Below are 14,720 nucleotides of genomic sequence, written 5' to 3' on the forward strand. Positions count from 1 at the left end.
CAATGGAGGCTGATTAGACAATGTCTTGTGCTGATTCGGTATCTCCTGTTTGTGGACCACACCAACAGCATACCGCAGCCTTCTTTTACCCCTTATAGTCTTTCTAGATTGTTAATAATACTTTTCTTTCACATTTCAATAATAAAGTCTTAAATTGAAAAGGATTAGTGATTTGGGGTTGAAAGCCAGTTTATTAAGATTTGAGACTGTATTTGTAGGAAAATGTTGGTCCTCTCTCCCACATCTCTCCATTGTAGGAAATAGGTCTCTAGAACTTATCCTATATAACAATGTGTTTATATGTCAGCTCCCCTTTTACATTACCCTGTGCCCTGGCAAACAACATCCAACTCCCTGTCTACATTTTAAAGTATTACAATTGAGTTATAAAATCTCATCCTTGCTATCCAGTCATTGACAGTGATTCATGGCAACTCCTGGCAAAACCACATACCTTTGGAGTAGGAACTGTCACCTCCTTGATAAACAGGAAAAAATTAATGCCAAATATTGTAAATCTGTGCAAAGTCATCGAAATGAGCCAGTAAGTATAGAGTACAGACACATGTACAGAATATCAAGTCAGTTTCTTTAAGGAACACATCATGTTCTTCCCACAGAGTTAAATTTCTATGTAATAGAAAGCTGCAAACAGAGTTTTTTTCAGATTACAATAAAACTATATCATTTTTTCCTCCTCTTCCATCCATTCAAATCTACGCAAAGCCCCCTTGACTTCTCTCAAATCCATGGCATTCAGTTGGGGCAGAGGAAACAGAAAGATAATACACCATCTTGTATTTATTTGCTTTTTAAAGAATTTTATTTATGATTACTATATTTACACAATTTCCATGACTCATTCTATTCCTATGTCTCCTCCAAGTCTTTGTCAATTTGATATATATCTTTCTTTAATAATTATTGACTAATATAAATTCATGTGTGTACACATACATATACAGAGAGAGAGAGAGAGAGAGAGAGAGAGAGAGAGAGAGAGAGAGAGAGAGAGAGAGAGAGAGAGAGAGTATGTATGTACATATCTCCCCAAATCCATTTAATGTTGCTCACAAGTCTTTGGGACTGACCACTTAGGGATGGATAAGCTCCCTGGAAGTTTGTTCCTGAAGGAAATTGTTTTCACCTCTCTCAGCAGCCATTGACTAACTGTAGTTCTTATTCTAGGAGTCAGATGGTCTAACATTTCCCATAGCCACGTTGCTATGTCAGCTAGCGTGCTCATTATTGCAGGTACTCTTTGGACAACTGTGTTGTTGAGATTTTATCGTTGTCACTTTCCTGTCTTCTCTATTGCAGCAACTTCTCTAGTCCTTTATGCCTTACAAACATTTTCATATACTCTTTCATGATAGTACCCAAGACTGAGATGTAGGAGTTATATTGTATCTGTCATAGCTGGGTACCTCACAGTCTATGCATTTTGACCAGATATGGATCTCTATAACATTCTTCATCTATTACAAAGAGGAATGTTTTTGAGGTTGAGTGAGACCTACTCTTACGTGTGGAAACAAAAAAAAATGGGTATTTAGAATACAGATAGAAATTTACTGCTTTAGAGTATTAGATTTAGTAGGCTCTCCTCTAGTGTCCCGAATCATGGATAGTTGGCTAGATTTACTAACCAAATGTCCTGTGCACAGGACCAGGATCTTCCCTACCCATGCCTTTCCTAATCTCCCAAGCATAACCCTGTCTGCATAGCTTGGGCACAGTCCTTCAAGTATTTGTTGTGAAGTTTGGGTTAATTAATTTTTGAGAGAATATCAACAAATTGATATTTTCTTATATTTTATAACTAAGAGTCAACTGAGGGTATATAATGAAGCTGAAATGTAAATCACATTTTAATTTCCAGAAAAGAAGCATACATTCATGCATGTTTAACAGCTCAGAAAATTTTAGAATATTAAAGTTCAAAATTTTCTTTTTCAAAGTTAATTCAATTCAAATGGTCACAATCTATGAGTACTAAAACAAAAATAATTCACAATCCAAGTGAATATGTATGTCTATTCTGTGAAATCAATGCTAAAATATAAGACTAACACTGTACAAAATCAAATACTCTCATTTAAAATTTTTCAGTGGTTAATAGTGAAATTATAATGACTATAGAACATATCAAAGATTTAATACCTTGCAGATTCCCCTTAAAGAACTCTCTTTACTTTCTTGTCTAAATGATTTTTATCCCAGAGTTGTTACTGTGTGTAGTATACCTTTTTAAATGAAACCAATAAGATCTTAATAGGTATATTTTAGTTCTTAATCAGAAATGACAAAGGAACCCTCAACCTAGAGATGAACTATTCCTTTTAGCCACAGTACGAGTATTCCAGAAAAGTTCCAGGTAACTGTAGACAAACTGGTGACTGAACAATCCTCAGGTTCCTTCCCACCACCACCATTTTCCTCTCCTTGTCTTGATAGAACTCACTCTACCTCATAGCCCTACACCTTGTACTGAAGCTAATTCATATCTTCAGTTCACCTCACACCTCACTGCTCTTGTCTACATCCTTTTTCTTAACCATGAACCTCATCATCCAATCCCTTACTTTACAGAGAAAATGCAGTCTCCCAGCCAGACTCACAATCCACCTATCGTAACGATCATGCACTTCACTCGTTTATTGCTAGGATAACTGAGAGACTGAATATCTTCCCACGTGTGAGGTGTTGGTATTTTTTTTTTACTGTGCAACAAGGTCTAATTGCTTCTTCCTTCCCTTCAGCAACCAACCTCTCCTTATCTGCAATGAGGCTGTCTTCTTCCAATTCCCCCATTGTGATTACCTATTGTGGCGGTTGACTTTTAACTCAACTAGAAATAAATTGGGACCACCTGGAAAAGCTCAGTGAGGGGATTGCCTACATCAGGGTCCGCCCATGAGTGTATCTGTGGAGATTGCATGGAAGTGGCTGATGCTCTTGCCCAGTTTGGGATCCTGACTGGGATAGGAGTACAGAATTCAAAGTAAGCACTAAGCATGCATGCATTTGTGCCTCTCTCCTCTTGGCTGTGGATGAAATGTGACAAGCTTATCCAAGCTCCTGCCCCTGTGACTTCCCTGTACACATGGTAACCTAGAATTGTGAACAGCCGTACACCTTTGGTTCCTTAAATCCTTCTTTGTCGGTTTATTTTATCATAGCTGTAGAAACTGAGCTAGATCAATCGCTTTACAAGACACACAACCCCCTCTGAGTTATGACCATCTTATCTTCACCTTTCCTTTCAGTAAACACCGCTACACAATTTTCCTCTTTCTCCTCCCTTCAGTTTTTACTGACGTATTGTCATTTATCATGTGTTTCAGACTTTCCAACCTGCCTCCTGTGTACTTGTATAAGTACCACTGTATACTGTGATGACCATGAACTTGATGCCATCCCTCCGCTGCCCAAGAAGACTACGTATTTCTATTCACGCTTCAACAGAATTAAAAAGATCAACAAAAATGACTTTGCAAGTTTAAGTATGGACATGAATATTTATCTTTCCTTATAGACTTCCCTGAATTTTTAATCATGTGAAATGTTCGGTATCTAGAATGAAACTTTGATTTTAAAAAGTTCTAAAATTAGTTCCTCATTTTGCTTAAATATTTGAAAGCATGTTTCAATAATGGTAAGATGGAAAAACACATAGTCATAGGCAAGAAAATTACATAATTGCTATTCATTTTCAAGCTACTTTGACTAACTTTAATTATAAATAGCTTACTTCATAAGCTACAACTAATTTTCACATTGTAATTTTGGGGGCGCTGAAGGTATTAGACAAACAAATGTTCTGGGCTTCTTTGATATGTTTCCATTACAGAACAGTTGACTTATGATTGAAGAATATGAACTTATTGTACTTTAGAGTAGTTGCTCTCTTAGAAGCAATTTAATAGTTGTCTTGATAAAGCATTTCAACAATATAAACATTTCTTTCTAATGTCTGTATATTGGACTGTCAGGAAAAATGTAGAACTTTTGTTTTCAAGGAAAAGACTTTAAAGAGAAAATTCCAGACAAAGATTATGATAAATGTAAAGAAAAGAACAGCTATTTAAAATATAATACACCATTTATTTAGTAAAATGATAATTTTCTCTAGGAATATGAGCACAAATCTCATTTGAAAAGCACTTTGATAAAATAATTATCTTATCCCAGATATAATACAAATTAATATTCATATTTATAATTATTATGTATTTATTCATGTTTTGTTTGAGTCAACCATATTCAAGAATGTTTAGCTATTGCCATATTTCTCTTCTAGGTGATTTAAAAAGGATTGATCTGACATCAAATTTAATATCAGAGATTGATGAAGATGCATTCCGAAATCTGCCTCGCCTCCAAGAGCTGGTCCTGCGAGACAACAAGATAAAGCAGCTTCCAGAATTGCCAAACACTTTGACATTTATTGATATCAGCAACAACAGACTTGGAAGGAAAGGCATTAAGCAAGAAGCATTTAAAGTAAGCTTTTGATGCTACCTGCACAGAGTAGCTTCCAGTTTCTACTTTCTCTTCTGTCATGGTCTAGCCTTGGCTCATTTCCAAAACGATTTCATGGAACAGCCACTTTACCTTCTCAAAGAAGCTCCTCTCCACTGTCTGTGGAAACTGAAAATAAAGTGTATTCTGGTTCATTCTGAATGTGGTCAGGCCCTATGAATGCAAAGTGGGGCTTGAATTAGCAGTCAATGGTACTTGGGACACATGTCGGCAAAAAAGCTCCCAGAAGACAAGACGGAACATGTAGCTTTTCTTAGAGATCCACAAATGGGGAGATCTAAAGTTGTTGGGTGATTGGGAAGGGAGGAAGGAAGTATGGCTTTGAGGATAGAAGGACACAAGAGTCTAGATTGAGTTATCCTTTGGGAATTTGTTTTGTAAGTTGAAGGAAACAAGTCTGGATTTGGAAGCCCTGCTTGGAACAATGGCTGTATTCCAAGAACAATAGCTAGCTAGTTTTCTTAGCATCCCCCATTCCATTAGAATCTCTCCTGCAGATATAGGTTAAATGGTGAGTTTTTACTTGGTCTTAGAAGGGAAAATTATTGTACTCAGGTAGCTAGTGGTGGGAAGTGTGGATGTCTGAAGGGTTCTGAAATCAATGGTGGCTGAGTTTAGGGCATCTCATCCTACACATTAGCAAGTGTTGAAATGAGAGGGCATGAGTGGGGTCACTGCTTCACTGGGGTACTTGGCTAGTGTATACAGCTATTGTCTAAATGTTTTCTATCTTGCCACAATACAATTTTCCTTATGAAGCATTTAGTCATTGGCTAAAAGAAATTTTAATTTTTCCAAATTTATAATACATATATATCCCTTTTGAGATCTAATTTCAAAAATCCAATGGAAAACAGCTGCTTCCTCCCATAAATTGAGAAATTATACCCAAAGTAATAATTTTTTCTAAATGATTAAACCATAATTTTCATTTCTATAAAAGAGTGCTTATGACAAAATTTTTCGAGATTGATTGAATTGTCTAGTAATTTAGGAACCAGGGTCCTGACAGGGACATACTAGCTTAAATTTATTGCATATAGAAGGAAGTCAGTCTTCCATATGGTTGTTTACAGGACATGTATGATCTCCACCATCTCTATATAACGGATAACAGCTTGGACCACATTCCTCTGCCACTCCCAGAAAATCTGCAGGCTCTTCACCTCCAGGTAGGTTTCTCATGGAAAATCGAGCCCCCACTGCAGGATGATCAAACACAAATAAAAGGAAGCCAAGACTAACAAATTCATCCATCCATGACCTATTGACAATGTGCATCAATTTCCTTGCTTCTGTTTCTCTACTAGTCATGCTAATAAAGTGTTGGCATCTTCACGGTTCTATCTACTCTATTAAATTGATGGTATCTTCAGTCGTTTTTTTTATTCTTTTAGAAATAAAATTTAGTTAATAAAGATTTTCCTAAAGAGAAGGCAAAAATCTAGCTTGCTTTATAGTTTTCAGAAAAACTTTTCAGGTTCATTCCTTTTTTAAAATATTTTTTCATTCCTTTTTTTAAAAAAAAATCATGTTTTATAATGAAGAAAGTTCAGTCCAAAGGCATCCACATGTCCTGACAAAATGATGTCTCCATTTTTTCAGTAAAAGAGAGTTCAGTTTTTCCCTTTTACCTTCTTCTATTATGAAAAACAAAAACAATAAACAAAACAAGACAACAGAAAAACATTTCAAAGTTATTTCTACTCCCATTAAGCAGAACCTGATTTTGGAGGGAATGAAGAAAAACACATTTTCACAAATATTATGATCTACTAGTTTCTAAGCATATTTCATTGCCTTCCATACGATTACACTGTGCTCTGTGAAACAATTTTAGCTATTGAAACAATGGTAGATAATTTACTTCATACCTACATGGCTATAACTTACTTTACAGCAGTAATCAGGCTTCCTGGGTATATTCTAATTTTTGGTGGAATAATAAATAGACAAAATATCCATTATTTGCTGAAGTACAAGCAAGAAGTAATTTCTGGTTTCTATGATTTTCTCTGTACATTGTTATTATTTACACCTCCATTTTCTTATTCCTGTTAGTGTTTATATTCTGATACTTTTGTTGTATTTCTGTATAGATATGAAATATGGCTAATTGTCTCTTGAATTTTTCTTTTTATTTTCATTTACTTTTTTATTGGATATTATTTGATTTACATTTCAAATGTTATTCCCTTTCCCGGTTTCCCAGACATAAGCCCCCTATCCCATACCCTTCCCCTTCTTCCATAAGGGTGTTCCCCTCCCCATCCCCCCACTTCCCTCACCCTCGACATTCCCCTACACTGGGGGTCCAACCTTGGCAGGACCAAGGTCTTCTCCTTCCACTGGTGCACAACAAGGCCATCCTTTGCTACATATGTAGTTGAGCCATGGGTCAGTCCATGTATAGTCTTTGGGTAGTGGTTTAGTCCCTGGGAGCTCTGGTTGGTTGGCTTTGCTGTTCTTATGGGGTTGCAAGCCTCTTCAGCTCTTTCAATCCTTTTTCTAATTCCTTTAATGGGGGTCCCATTCTCAGTTCAGTGGTTTGCTGCTAGCATTAGCCTCTGTTTTTGACATGTTCTGGTTGTGTCCCTCAGGAGACTTCTAAAACCAGTTCCTGTCAGCATGCGCTTCTTAACTTCATCGATCTGATTTAGTTTTGGTGGCTGTATATATGGGCTGTATACCCATGTGAGGCAGGCTCTGAATGGCTGATCCTTCAGTCTCTGCTCCAAACTTTGCCTCCATATCCCCTCCTATGAATGTTTTTGTACCCCCTTTTAAGAAGGAGTGAAACATCTGCATTTTGGTAATCCTTCGTGATATTCATGTGGTCGGTGGATTGTATCTTGGGTAATTCAAACTTTTGGGCTAATATCCACTTATCAGTGAGTGCATACAATGTTTGTTTTTCTGTGATTGGGTTACCTCACACAGGATGACATTTTCTAGTTCAATACATTTGCCTAGGTATTTCATGAAATCATAGTTTATGATAGCTGGCTGAATAGTACTCCATTGTGTAGATGTACACTTTCTGTATCCATTCCTCTGTTGAAGGGCATCTGGGTTCTTTCTAGCTTCTGGCTATTATAAATAAGGCTGCAATGAACATAGTGGAACACGTGTCTTTGTTGTATGTTGGAGCATCTTTTGGGTATACGCCCAGGAGAGGTATAGCTGGGTCCTCAGGGAGTGGAAAGTTCAATTTTCTGAGGAACCTCCAGACTGCTTTCCAGGGTAGTTGTACGAGTTTGTAATCCCACCAAAAATGAAGGAGTGTTCCTCTTTCTCCACATCCTCCCCATCATCTGTTTTCACCTGACGATTTTATCTTAGCCATTTTGACTGGTGTGAGGAAACTCAGGGTTGTTTTGATTTGCATTTACCTGATGACTAAGGACGTTGAACATTTCTTTAGTTACTTCTTAGCAATTTGATATTCCTCAGCTGAGAATCCTTTTTTTAGCTCTGCCCCCCATTTTTAATAGGGTTATTTGGCTCTCTGGAGTCTAACTTCTTTAGTTTTTGTATATTTTGGATATTAGCCCTCTATCAGATGTAGGATTGGTAAAGATCTTTTCACAATTTGTTGGTTCCTGTTTTGTCCTAACCACAGTGTCCTTTGCCTTACAGAAGCTTTGCAGTTTTATGAAGTCCCATTTGTCGATTCTTGATCTTAGAGCATAAGCCATTGGTTTTCTTTTGAGGAAATTTTCTCCAGTGCCCATGTGATCAAGACTCTTCCCCTCTTTTTCTTCTATTAGTTTGACTGTATCTGGTTTAATGTGGAGGTTCTTAATCCACTTGGACATAAGCTTTGAATAGGGCAATAAAAATGGATCGATTTGCATTCTTCTACACACTGACCTACAGTTGAAAAAGCACCATTTGTTGAAAATGCTATTTTTCCCCATTGGGTGGTTTTAGCTCCTTTGTCAAAGATCAAGTGACCATAGGTATGCAGGTTCATTTTTGGTCTTTAATTCTATTCCACTGATCTACCTGCCTGTCTTTGTACCAATACCATGGAGTTTTTATCACTATTGCTATCCCTTTGACCTCCTTTCATTGTCTGATTTCTCTGGCTAGGACTTTAAAGAACTATGTTGAATAAGTAGGGAGAGAGTGGGCAGCCTTGTCTATCCCCTTATTTTAGCGGGATTGCTTCAAGTTTCTCTCCATTTAGTTTAATGTTAGCTACTGGTTTGCTGTATATTGCTTTTACTATGTTTAGGTATGGGTCTTGAATTCCTGTTTTTTCCAGGACTTTTATCATGAAGGAGTGTTGAATTTTGTCAAATGCTTTCTCAGCATCTAATGAAATGATCATGTGCTTTTTTTCTTTGAGTTTCTTTATATAGTGGATTACATTGATGGATTTCCTTATATTGAACCATCCCTGCATGCCTGGGATGAAGCCTACTTGACCATGATGGATGATCATTTCGATTGGCTCTTGGATTCTGTTTGTGATAATTTTATTGAGTATTTTTGCGTGGATATTCATAAGGGAAATTGGTCTCAGGTTCTCTTCCTATTTTGTGTCTTTGTGTGGTTTAGTTATAAGCATAACTGTGACTTCATAGAAGGAATTTGGTAGTGCTCCATGTGTTTCTATTTTGAGGAATAGTTTGGATAGTATTGGTATGAGGTCTTCTATGAAGGTCTGATTGAATTCTGCACTAAACCCATCTGGTCTCGGGGTCTTTTTGGTTGGGAGACTTTTGATAAGTGCATTTCTTTAGGAGTTATAGGGTTGTTTAGATGGTTTATCTGTTAATGAATTAACTTTGATACCTAGTATTGTCTAGAAAATTGTCCATTTCCTCCAGATTTTCCAGTTTTGTTGAATATAGCCTTTTGTTGTAGGATCTGATGATTTTTTTAATTCCCTAAGATTTTGTTCTTATGTCTTCCTTTTCATTTCTGATTTTGTTAATTTGGAGACACTCTCTGTGTTCTCTTTGAGAAAATCAACAAGATAGATAAACCCTTAGCCAGACTAACCAGAGGACACAGTTATGCTTATAACTAAACCACACAAAGACACAAAACAGGAATTCAAGACCCATACCTAAACATAGTAAAAGCAATATACAGCAAACCAGTAGCTAACATTAAACTAAATGGAGAGAAACTTGAAGCAATCCCGCTAAAACAAGGGGATAGACAAGGCTGCCCACTCTCTCCCTACTTATTCAACATAGTACTTTAAAGTCCTAGCCAGAGAAATCAGACAATGAAAGGAGGTCAAAGGGATAGCAATAGTGATAAAAACTCCATGGTATTGGTACAAAGACAGGCAGGTAGATCAGTGGAATAGAATTAAAGACCAAAAATGAACCTGCATACCTATGGTCACTTGATCTTTGACAAAGGAGCTAAAACCACCCAATGGGGAAAAAATAGCATTTTCAACAAATGGTGCTTTTTCAACTGTAGGTCAGTGTGTAGAAGAATGCAAATCGATCCATTTTTATTGCCCTATTCAAAGCTTATGTCCAAGTGGATTAAGAACCTCCACATTAAACCAGATACAGTCAAACTAATAGAAGAAAAAGAGGGGAAGAGTTTATCTTGGTGAAGTTTTCCTTTAAATAGGAAGTGTCCTTCCTTATCTTTTTTGATGACTTTGGTTGAAAGCTGATTTTATTTGATATTAGAATGGCTACTCCAGCTTCTTTCTTCGGACCATTTGCTTGGAAAGCTGTTTCCTAGCCTTTTACTCTGAGGTAGTGTCTGTCTTTGTCTCTGAGGTGTTTTTCCTGTATGCAGCAAAATGCAGGGTCCTCTTTAAGTATCCAGTCTGTTAGTCTGTCTTTTTATTGGGGATTTGAGTCCACTGATGCTAAGAGATATTAAGGAATAGTAGTTGTTGCTTCCTGTTATTTTTGTTGTTAGAGGTGGAATTATGTTTGTGTATCTCTCTTCTTTTGGTTTTATTGCAAGGAGATTACTTTCTTGCTTTTTCTATGTTGTACTTTCCATCTTTGTGTTGTAGTTTTCCATTTTTCATCCTTTGTAAGGATGGATTTATAGAAAGATATTAGGAAAATTTGGTATTGTCATGGAATATGTTGGTTTCTCCATCTATGTTAATTGAGAGTTTTGCTGGATATAGTAACCTGGGCAGGCATTTGTGTTCTCTTAGGGTCTATATGACATCTGTCCAGGATCGTCTGGCTTTCATACACTCTGATGAGAAGTCTGGTGTAATCCTTATAGGTCTGCCTTTATAGGTTACTTGACCTTTTTCCCTTCCTGCTTTTAATATTTTTTCTTTGTTTTGTGTATTTGGTGTTTTGACTATTATGTGACAGGAGGAATTTCTTTTCTGGTCCAATCTATTTGGAGTTCTGTATGCTTTTTGTATGTTTATAGGCAGCTCTTTCTTTAGGTTAGGGAAGTTTTCTTCTACAAATTTGTTGAAGATATTTACTGGCCCTTTAGGTTGGTAGTATTCATTCTCTTTTATACCTATTATCCTTAGGTTTGATCTTCTCATTGTGTCCTGGATTTCCTGTATGTTTTGGGTAGGAGCTTTTTGTGTTTTACATTATTTTTTGATGGCTGTGTCGATGTTTTCTATGGTATCTTCTGTCCCTGAGATTCTGTCTTCTACCTCTTGTATTCTGTTGGTGATGCTTGCATCTTTGACTCCTGATTTCTTCCCTAGGTTTTCTATCTCCTGGGTTGTCTCCCTTTGTGCTTTCTTTATTGTTTCTTTCTACATTTTTAAATCCTGGATGGTTTTGTTCAATTCCTTCACCTGTTTGGTTGTGTTTTCCTGTAATTTCTTTAAGGGATTTTTGTGTTTCCTCCTTATGGGCTTCTACTTCTTTACTTGTGTCCTATATGTCTTTAAGAGTGTTCTTTATGTTTTTCTTAAAGTCCTCCATCATCATCATAAAATATGATTTTATTTCTAAATCTTACTTTTCCAGTGTGTTTGCATATCCAGTATGTGCTTTGTTGGGATTGCTAGGCTTTGATGACGCCAAGTAGTCTTGGTTTCTATTGCTTAGGTTCCTGCACTTGCCTCTTGGCATCTGGTTGTCTCTGGTGTTAGCTTGTCTTTCTGTCTCTGACAGTGACTTGTCCCTCTTGTAGGTCTGTGTGTCAGCACTCCTGTAGACCTGTTTTCTTTCAGCCAGATCTTGGAACAGTGAGCTCTCCTCTCAGGAGTGTAGATACTCCTAGTGACTGGATATCATCTCTCAGCACAGACAGACACTGAAAGGTCCTGCCTCTGGCTGCTCCTAGGTCCCTGTACCCAGGGGACACAGATGGCACAAGGCAATTTCCACTTGTGTTGGGAATGATGTGGCCAGAGAGTAGTCTCCTCTGAGTTCTCAGGAGTGCCTGCACTTCTGAGTGTCCAGCTCTCTCCCCCATGGGATTTGGGTGCAGGGACCTGTGTGACCAATTCAGCTCTGTTCTGGGTTCAGGCTGGACCCAGCATGTTCTTGCCCCTGCCTGCTCCTATATTCCTCTGTCCAGAGGCACTATGCAGTTTCCTCTTGGGCCAGGGATGTGGGAGAGGTGGGCAGAAGTGGCAGTTTGTCCTGTGGTCTCAGGATTGTTCAAACTTCTGGGTCTCTTGAATTTTTCTGACCACCATTATTTCCTTCATACATTTTAATCCTTTAAAAAGAATTCTAAGTGATGGAATGTAAGTGTATGTGCTAACAAAAGTTAATATTATCTCAGTAACAAAAGTAGCCAAGTCTATCAAAGAAGAGAAAACTATAGATCAATGCATGTTATAAACCTAATCTACCATGGCAAGCAACATTCCAAATCCACTAACCTGTAAAAATAATGACATGCTACTAGCATGTAGTAGTTATTTCAAGAATAAAAGAATAATTTAACCCATATCAATGAAATGACATCAATATGCCAAGGTAACAGAATAGAAAATAAAACTGCCTTACTGTCTAAATAGATACAGAAAATGCTTTTGACAAAATTCAATACCTCTTTCTTACAAATTCTCTAAAGAAACAAAACTAGGAATAGAAGGACATTCATCAAGTCAATCATTCCAAGCCCACAGAAAAGTACTTCAATATATTCTTTCCAAACTCAGAAACAAGATGGGGAATCTTTATTCTTAGTATCTCACTAAATACTGTGTTTGACAGTCCTACTGAGAAACAGAGAAAAAGTAAGTTAAATTAATAATTACACATACATGGCAAAGGAAGTAGGCCAACAGTTCCTCTCACCCACTTATATTCTTTTAACATATATCCCATTATGTGCCCCATACTGGTAAGAACATGTCTGCTTTGTTAACTAATTGCATACTTATGGAACAAACAGTGCCTGGTATACAATAATGATAGAATCAACAGTTTTGACTAGTGGTATAAATAAAAGAATCAAAAGGGGTGACTCAAAATGTACTGCTGTTTCACTCAACACCTTGGAGTGTTATGTTTTGTCATTTCACTGTTTTTGTCTCTTTTAGAATAATGACATTCTGGAGATGCATGAGGACACTTTCTGTAACGTTAAAAATTTAACTTACGTTCGTAAGGCGTTAGAGGATATTCGACTGGATGGAAACCCAATCAACCTCAGCAAAACTCCTCAGGCATACATGTGTCTACCTCGTTTGCCCATTGGTAGTTTTATCTAATGTTAGAATGTTAGGCAAACATCAGAATTGTGATGCTTTCTGTAGCCAAGTGAAATATATCTCTCTTCAGAAACAAACTCGGTATATTTCAGATGTGTTAAAAAAATGTGGCATGGTTATATAAACAATAAGGTAAGGGTGTTAAGATAAAATAAGAGTTCAATAACTTAACTAAACATGATTAAGTATAAATTAACAAAAGATATAGACAGCAAATTAAGTATATATTTGAACTAGTCATCAAATCTCATACAAATTGAAAATTGTAGATGTTCATGTCAAGTTAAATATGTAAGAAATAAAACAGTTGAAATGAATAGTTTAGAAATGTTGCTAAGATGTAGACACGTAATTAAGCTTCTTTAGTCTTAATTATCACTGATGTATGTTTCCCACCTGATTCATTTAAGAGCACAAGGAAAGTATTAAATGTGTTTGAAAAATATGTGGTCTTGTGAAAAAGTGTTTCTTATAATCATAGTTTGCAAGTAACTGTATACAATAGCAACACACATTCATTCAGTTTCTTAATAAAATCTATCATTTTTAAGACCAGCAAGTCAGGATGATAGTTTCAAGTTTCATCCATTTGCCCGCTAATTTCATGAAGTCATTGTTTTTAATAGCTGACTAGTACATTGTGCAAATTGACCACATTTTCTGTATCCATGCCTCTGTTGAAAGACATTTGGGTTCTGTTCAGCTTCTGGCTATTATAAATAAAGCTGCAATGAACTTAGTGAAACATGTGTCTTTGTTGTAGGCTGGAGCATTTGGGGGGTATATGCCCAGGAGTGGTATAGTTGGGTCCTCAGGTAAAACTATTTTCAATTTTCTGAGGAACCACCTGACTGATTTCTAGAGTGGCTGTATCAGCTTGCAGTCCCACCAATAGTGGAGGAGTGTTCCTCTTTCTACATACGCTTGCCAGCATCTGATGTCACCTGTGTTTTTGATCTTAGTCATTCTGACTGAAGTAAGGTGGAATCTCAGGGTTGTGTTGATTTGCATTTCCCTGATGACTATGGATGTTGAACATTTCTTTAGATGCTTCTGGGCCATTCGAGATTCCTCAGTTGTGGATTCTCTGTTTAGCTCTGTACCCCATTTTTAAAATAGGGTTATTTAGTTTTCTGGAGTCTAACTTCTTCAGTTGTTTCTATATTTTGGAAAATATCATCCTGAGTGAGGTAACACAGTCACTAAAGAACACACAGGGTATGTACTCACTAATAAGTGGATATTAGGCAAAAAGCTCAGAATACCTATGATCCAATTCCCATACCATATGAAGCTCAAGAAGAAGGAACACCAAAGTGCGTTTCAGTCCTACTGAGAAGGGGTAACAAAATAATCATGGGAAGTAGAGGGAGAGAGGTACCTGGGAGGTACAAAGGAGGGACAGTAAAAGGGGGTGGGCAGAATCCTGTGTGGAAGGAGATGGGGAGTAGTACAGAGGGTCGGGGATTTGAGAGGAGGAGAGTAGCAGTGGGGGAGCAGGAACTGGGGATAGCCTTTAGAA

General features: G+C 37.1%; 1 protein-coding gene across 1 annotated transcript in view; it reads left to right on the plus strand.

The window, feature by feature from the left end:
• Positions 1 to 13,643, plus strand: part of Epyc (epiphycan) — a 31,151-nt gene extending 17,508 nt beyond the window's left edge. Inside the window, exons 3-6 of the mRNA XM_032890782.1 lie at positions 3,348 to 3,506; positions 4,304 to 4,506; positions 5,622 to 5,717; positions 13,028 to 13,643. Coding sequence (XP_032746673.1) covers positions 3,348 to 3,506; positions 4,304 to 4,506; positions 5,622 to 5,717; positions 13,028 to 13,198 — 629 coding nt within the window. The 3' untranslated portion in view covers positions 13,199 to 13,643. The remainder of the gene's footprint in view (positions 1 to 3,347; positions 3,507 to 4,303; positions 4,507 to 5,621; positions 5,718 to 13,027) is intronic.
• Positions 13,644 to 14,720: the final 1,077 nt, after the last annotated feature.

Source organism: Rattus rattus, chromosome 1, assembly GCF_011064425.1.
Source record: "Rattus rattus isolate New Zealand chromosome 1, Rrattus_CSIRO_v1, whole genome shotgun sequence".
Classification (NCBI taxonomy): domain Eukaryota; kingdom Metazoa; phylum Chordata; class Mammalia; order Rodentia; family Muridae; genus Rattus; species Rattus rattus.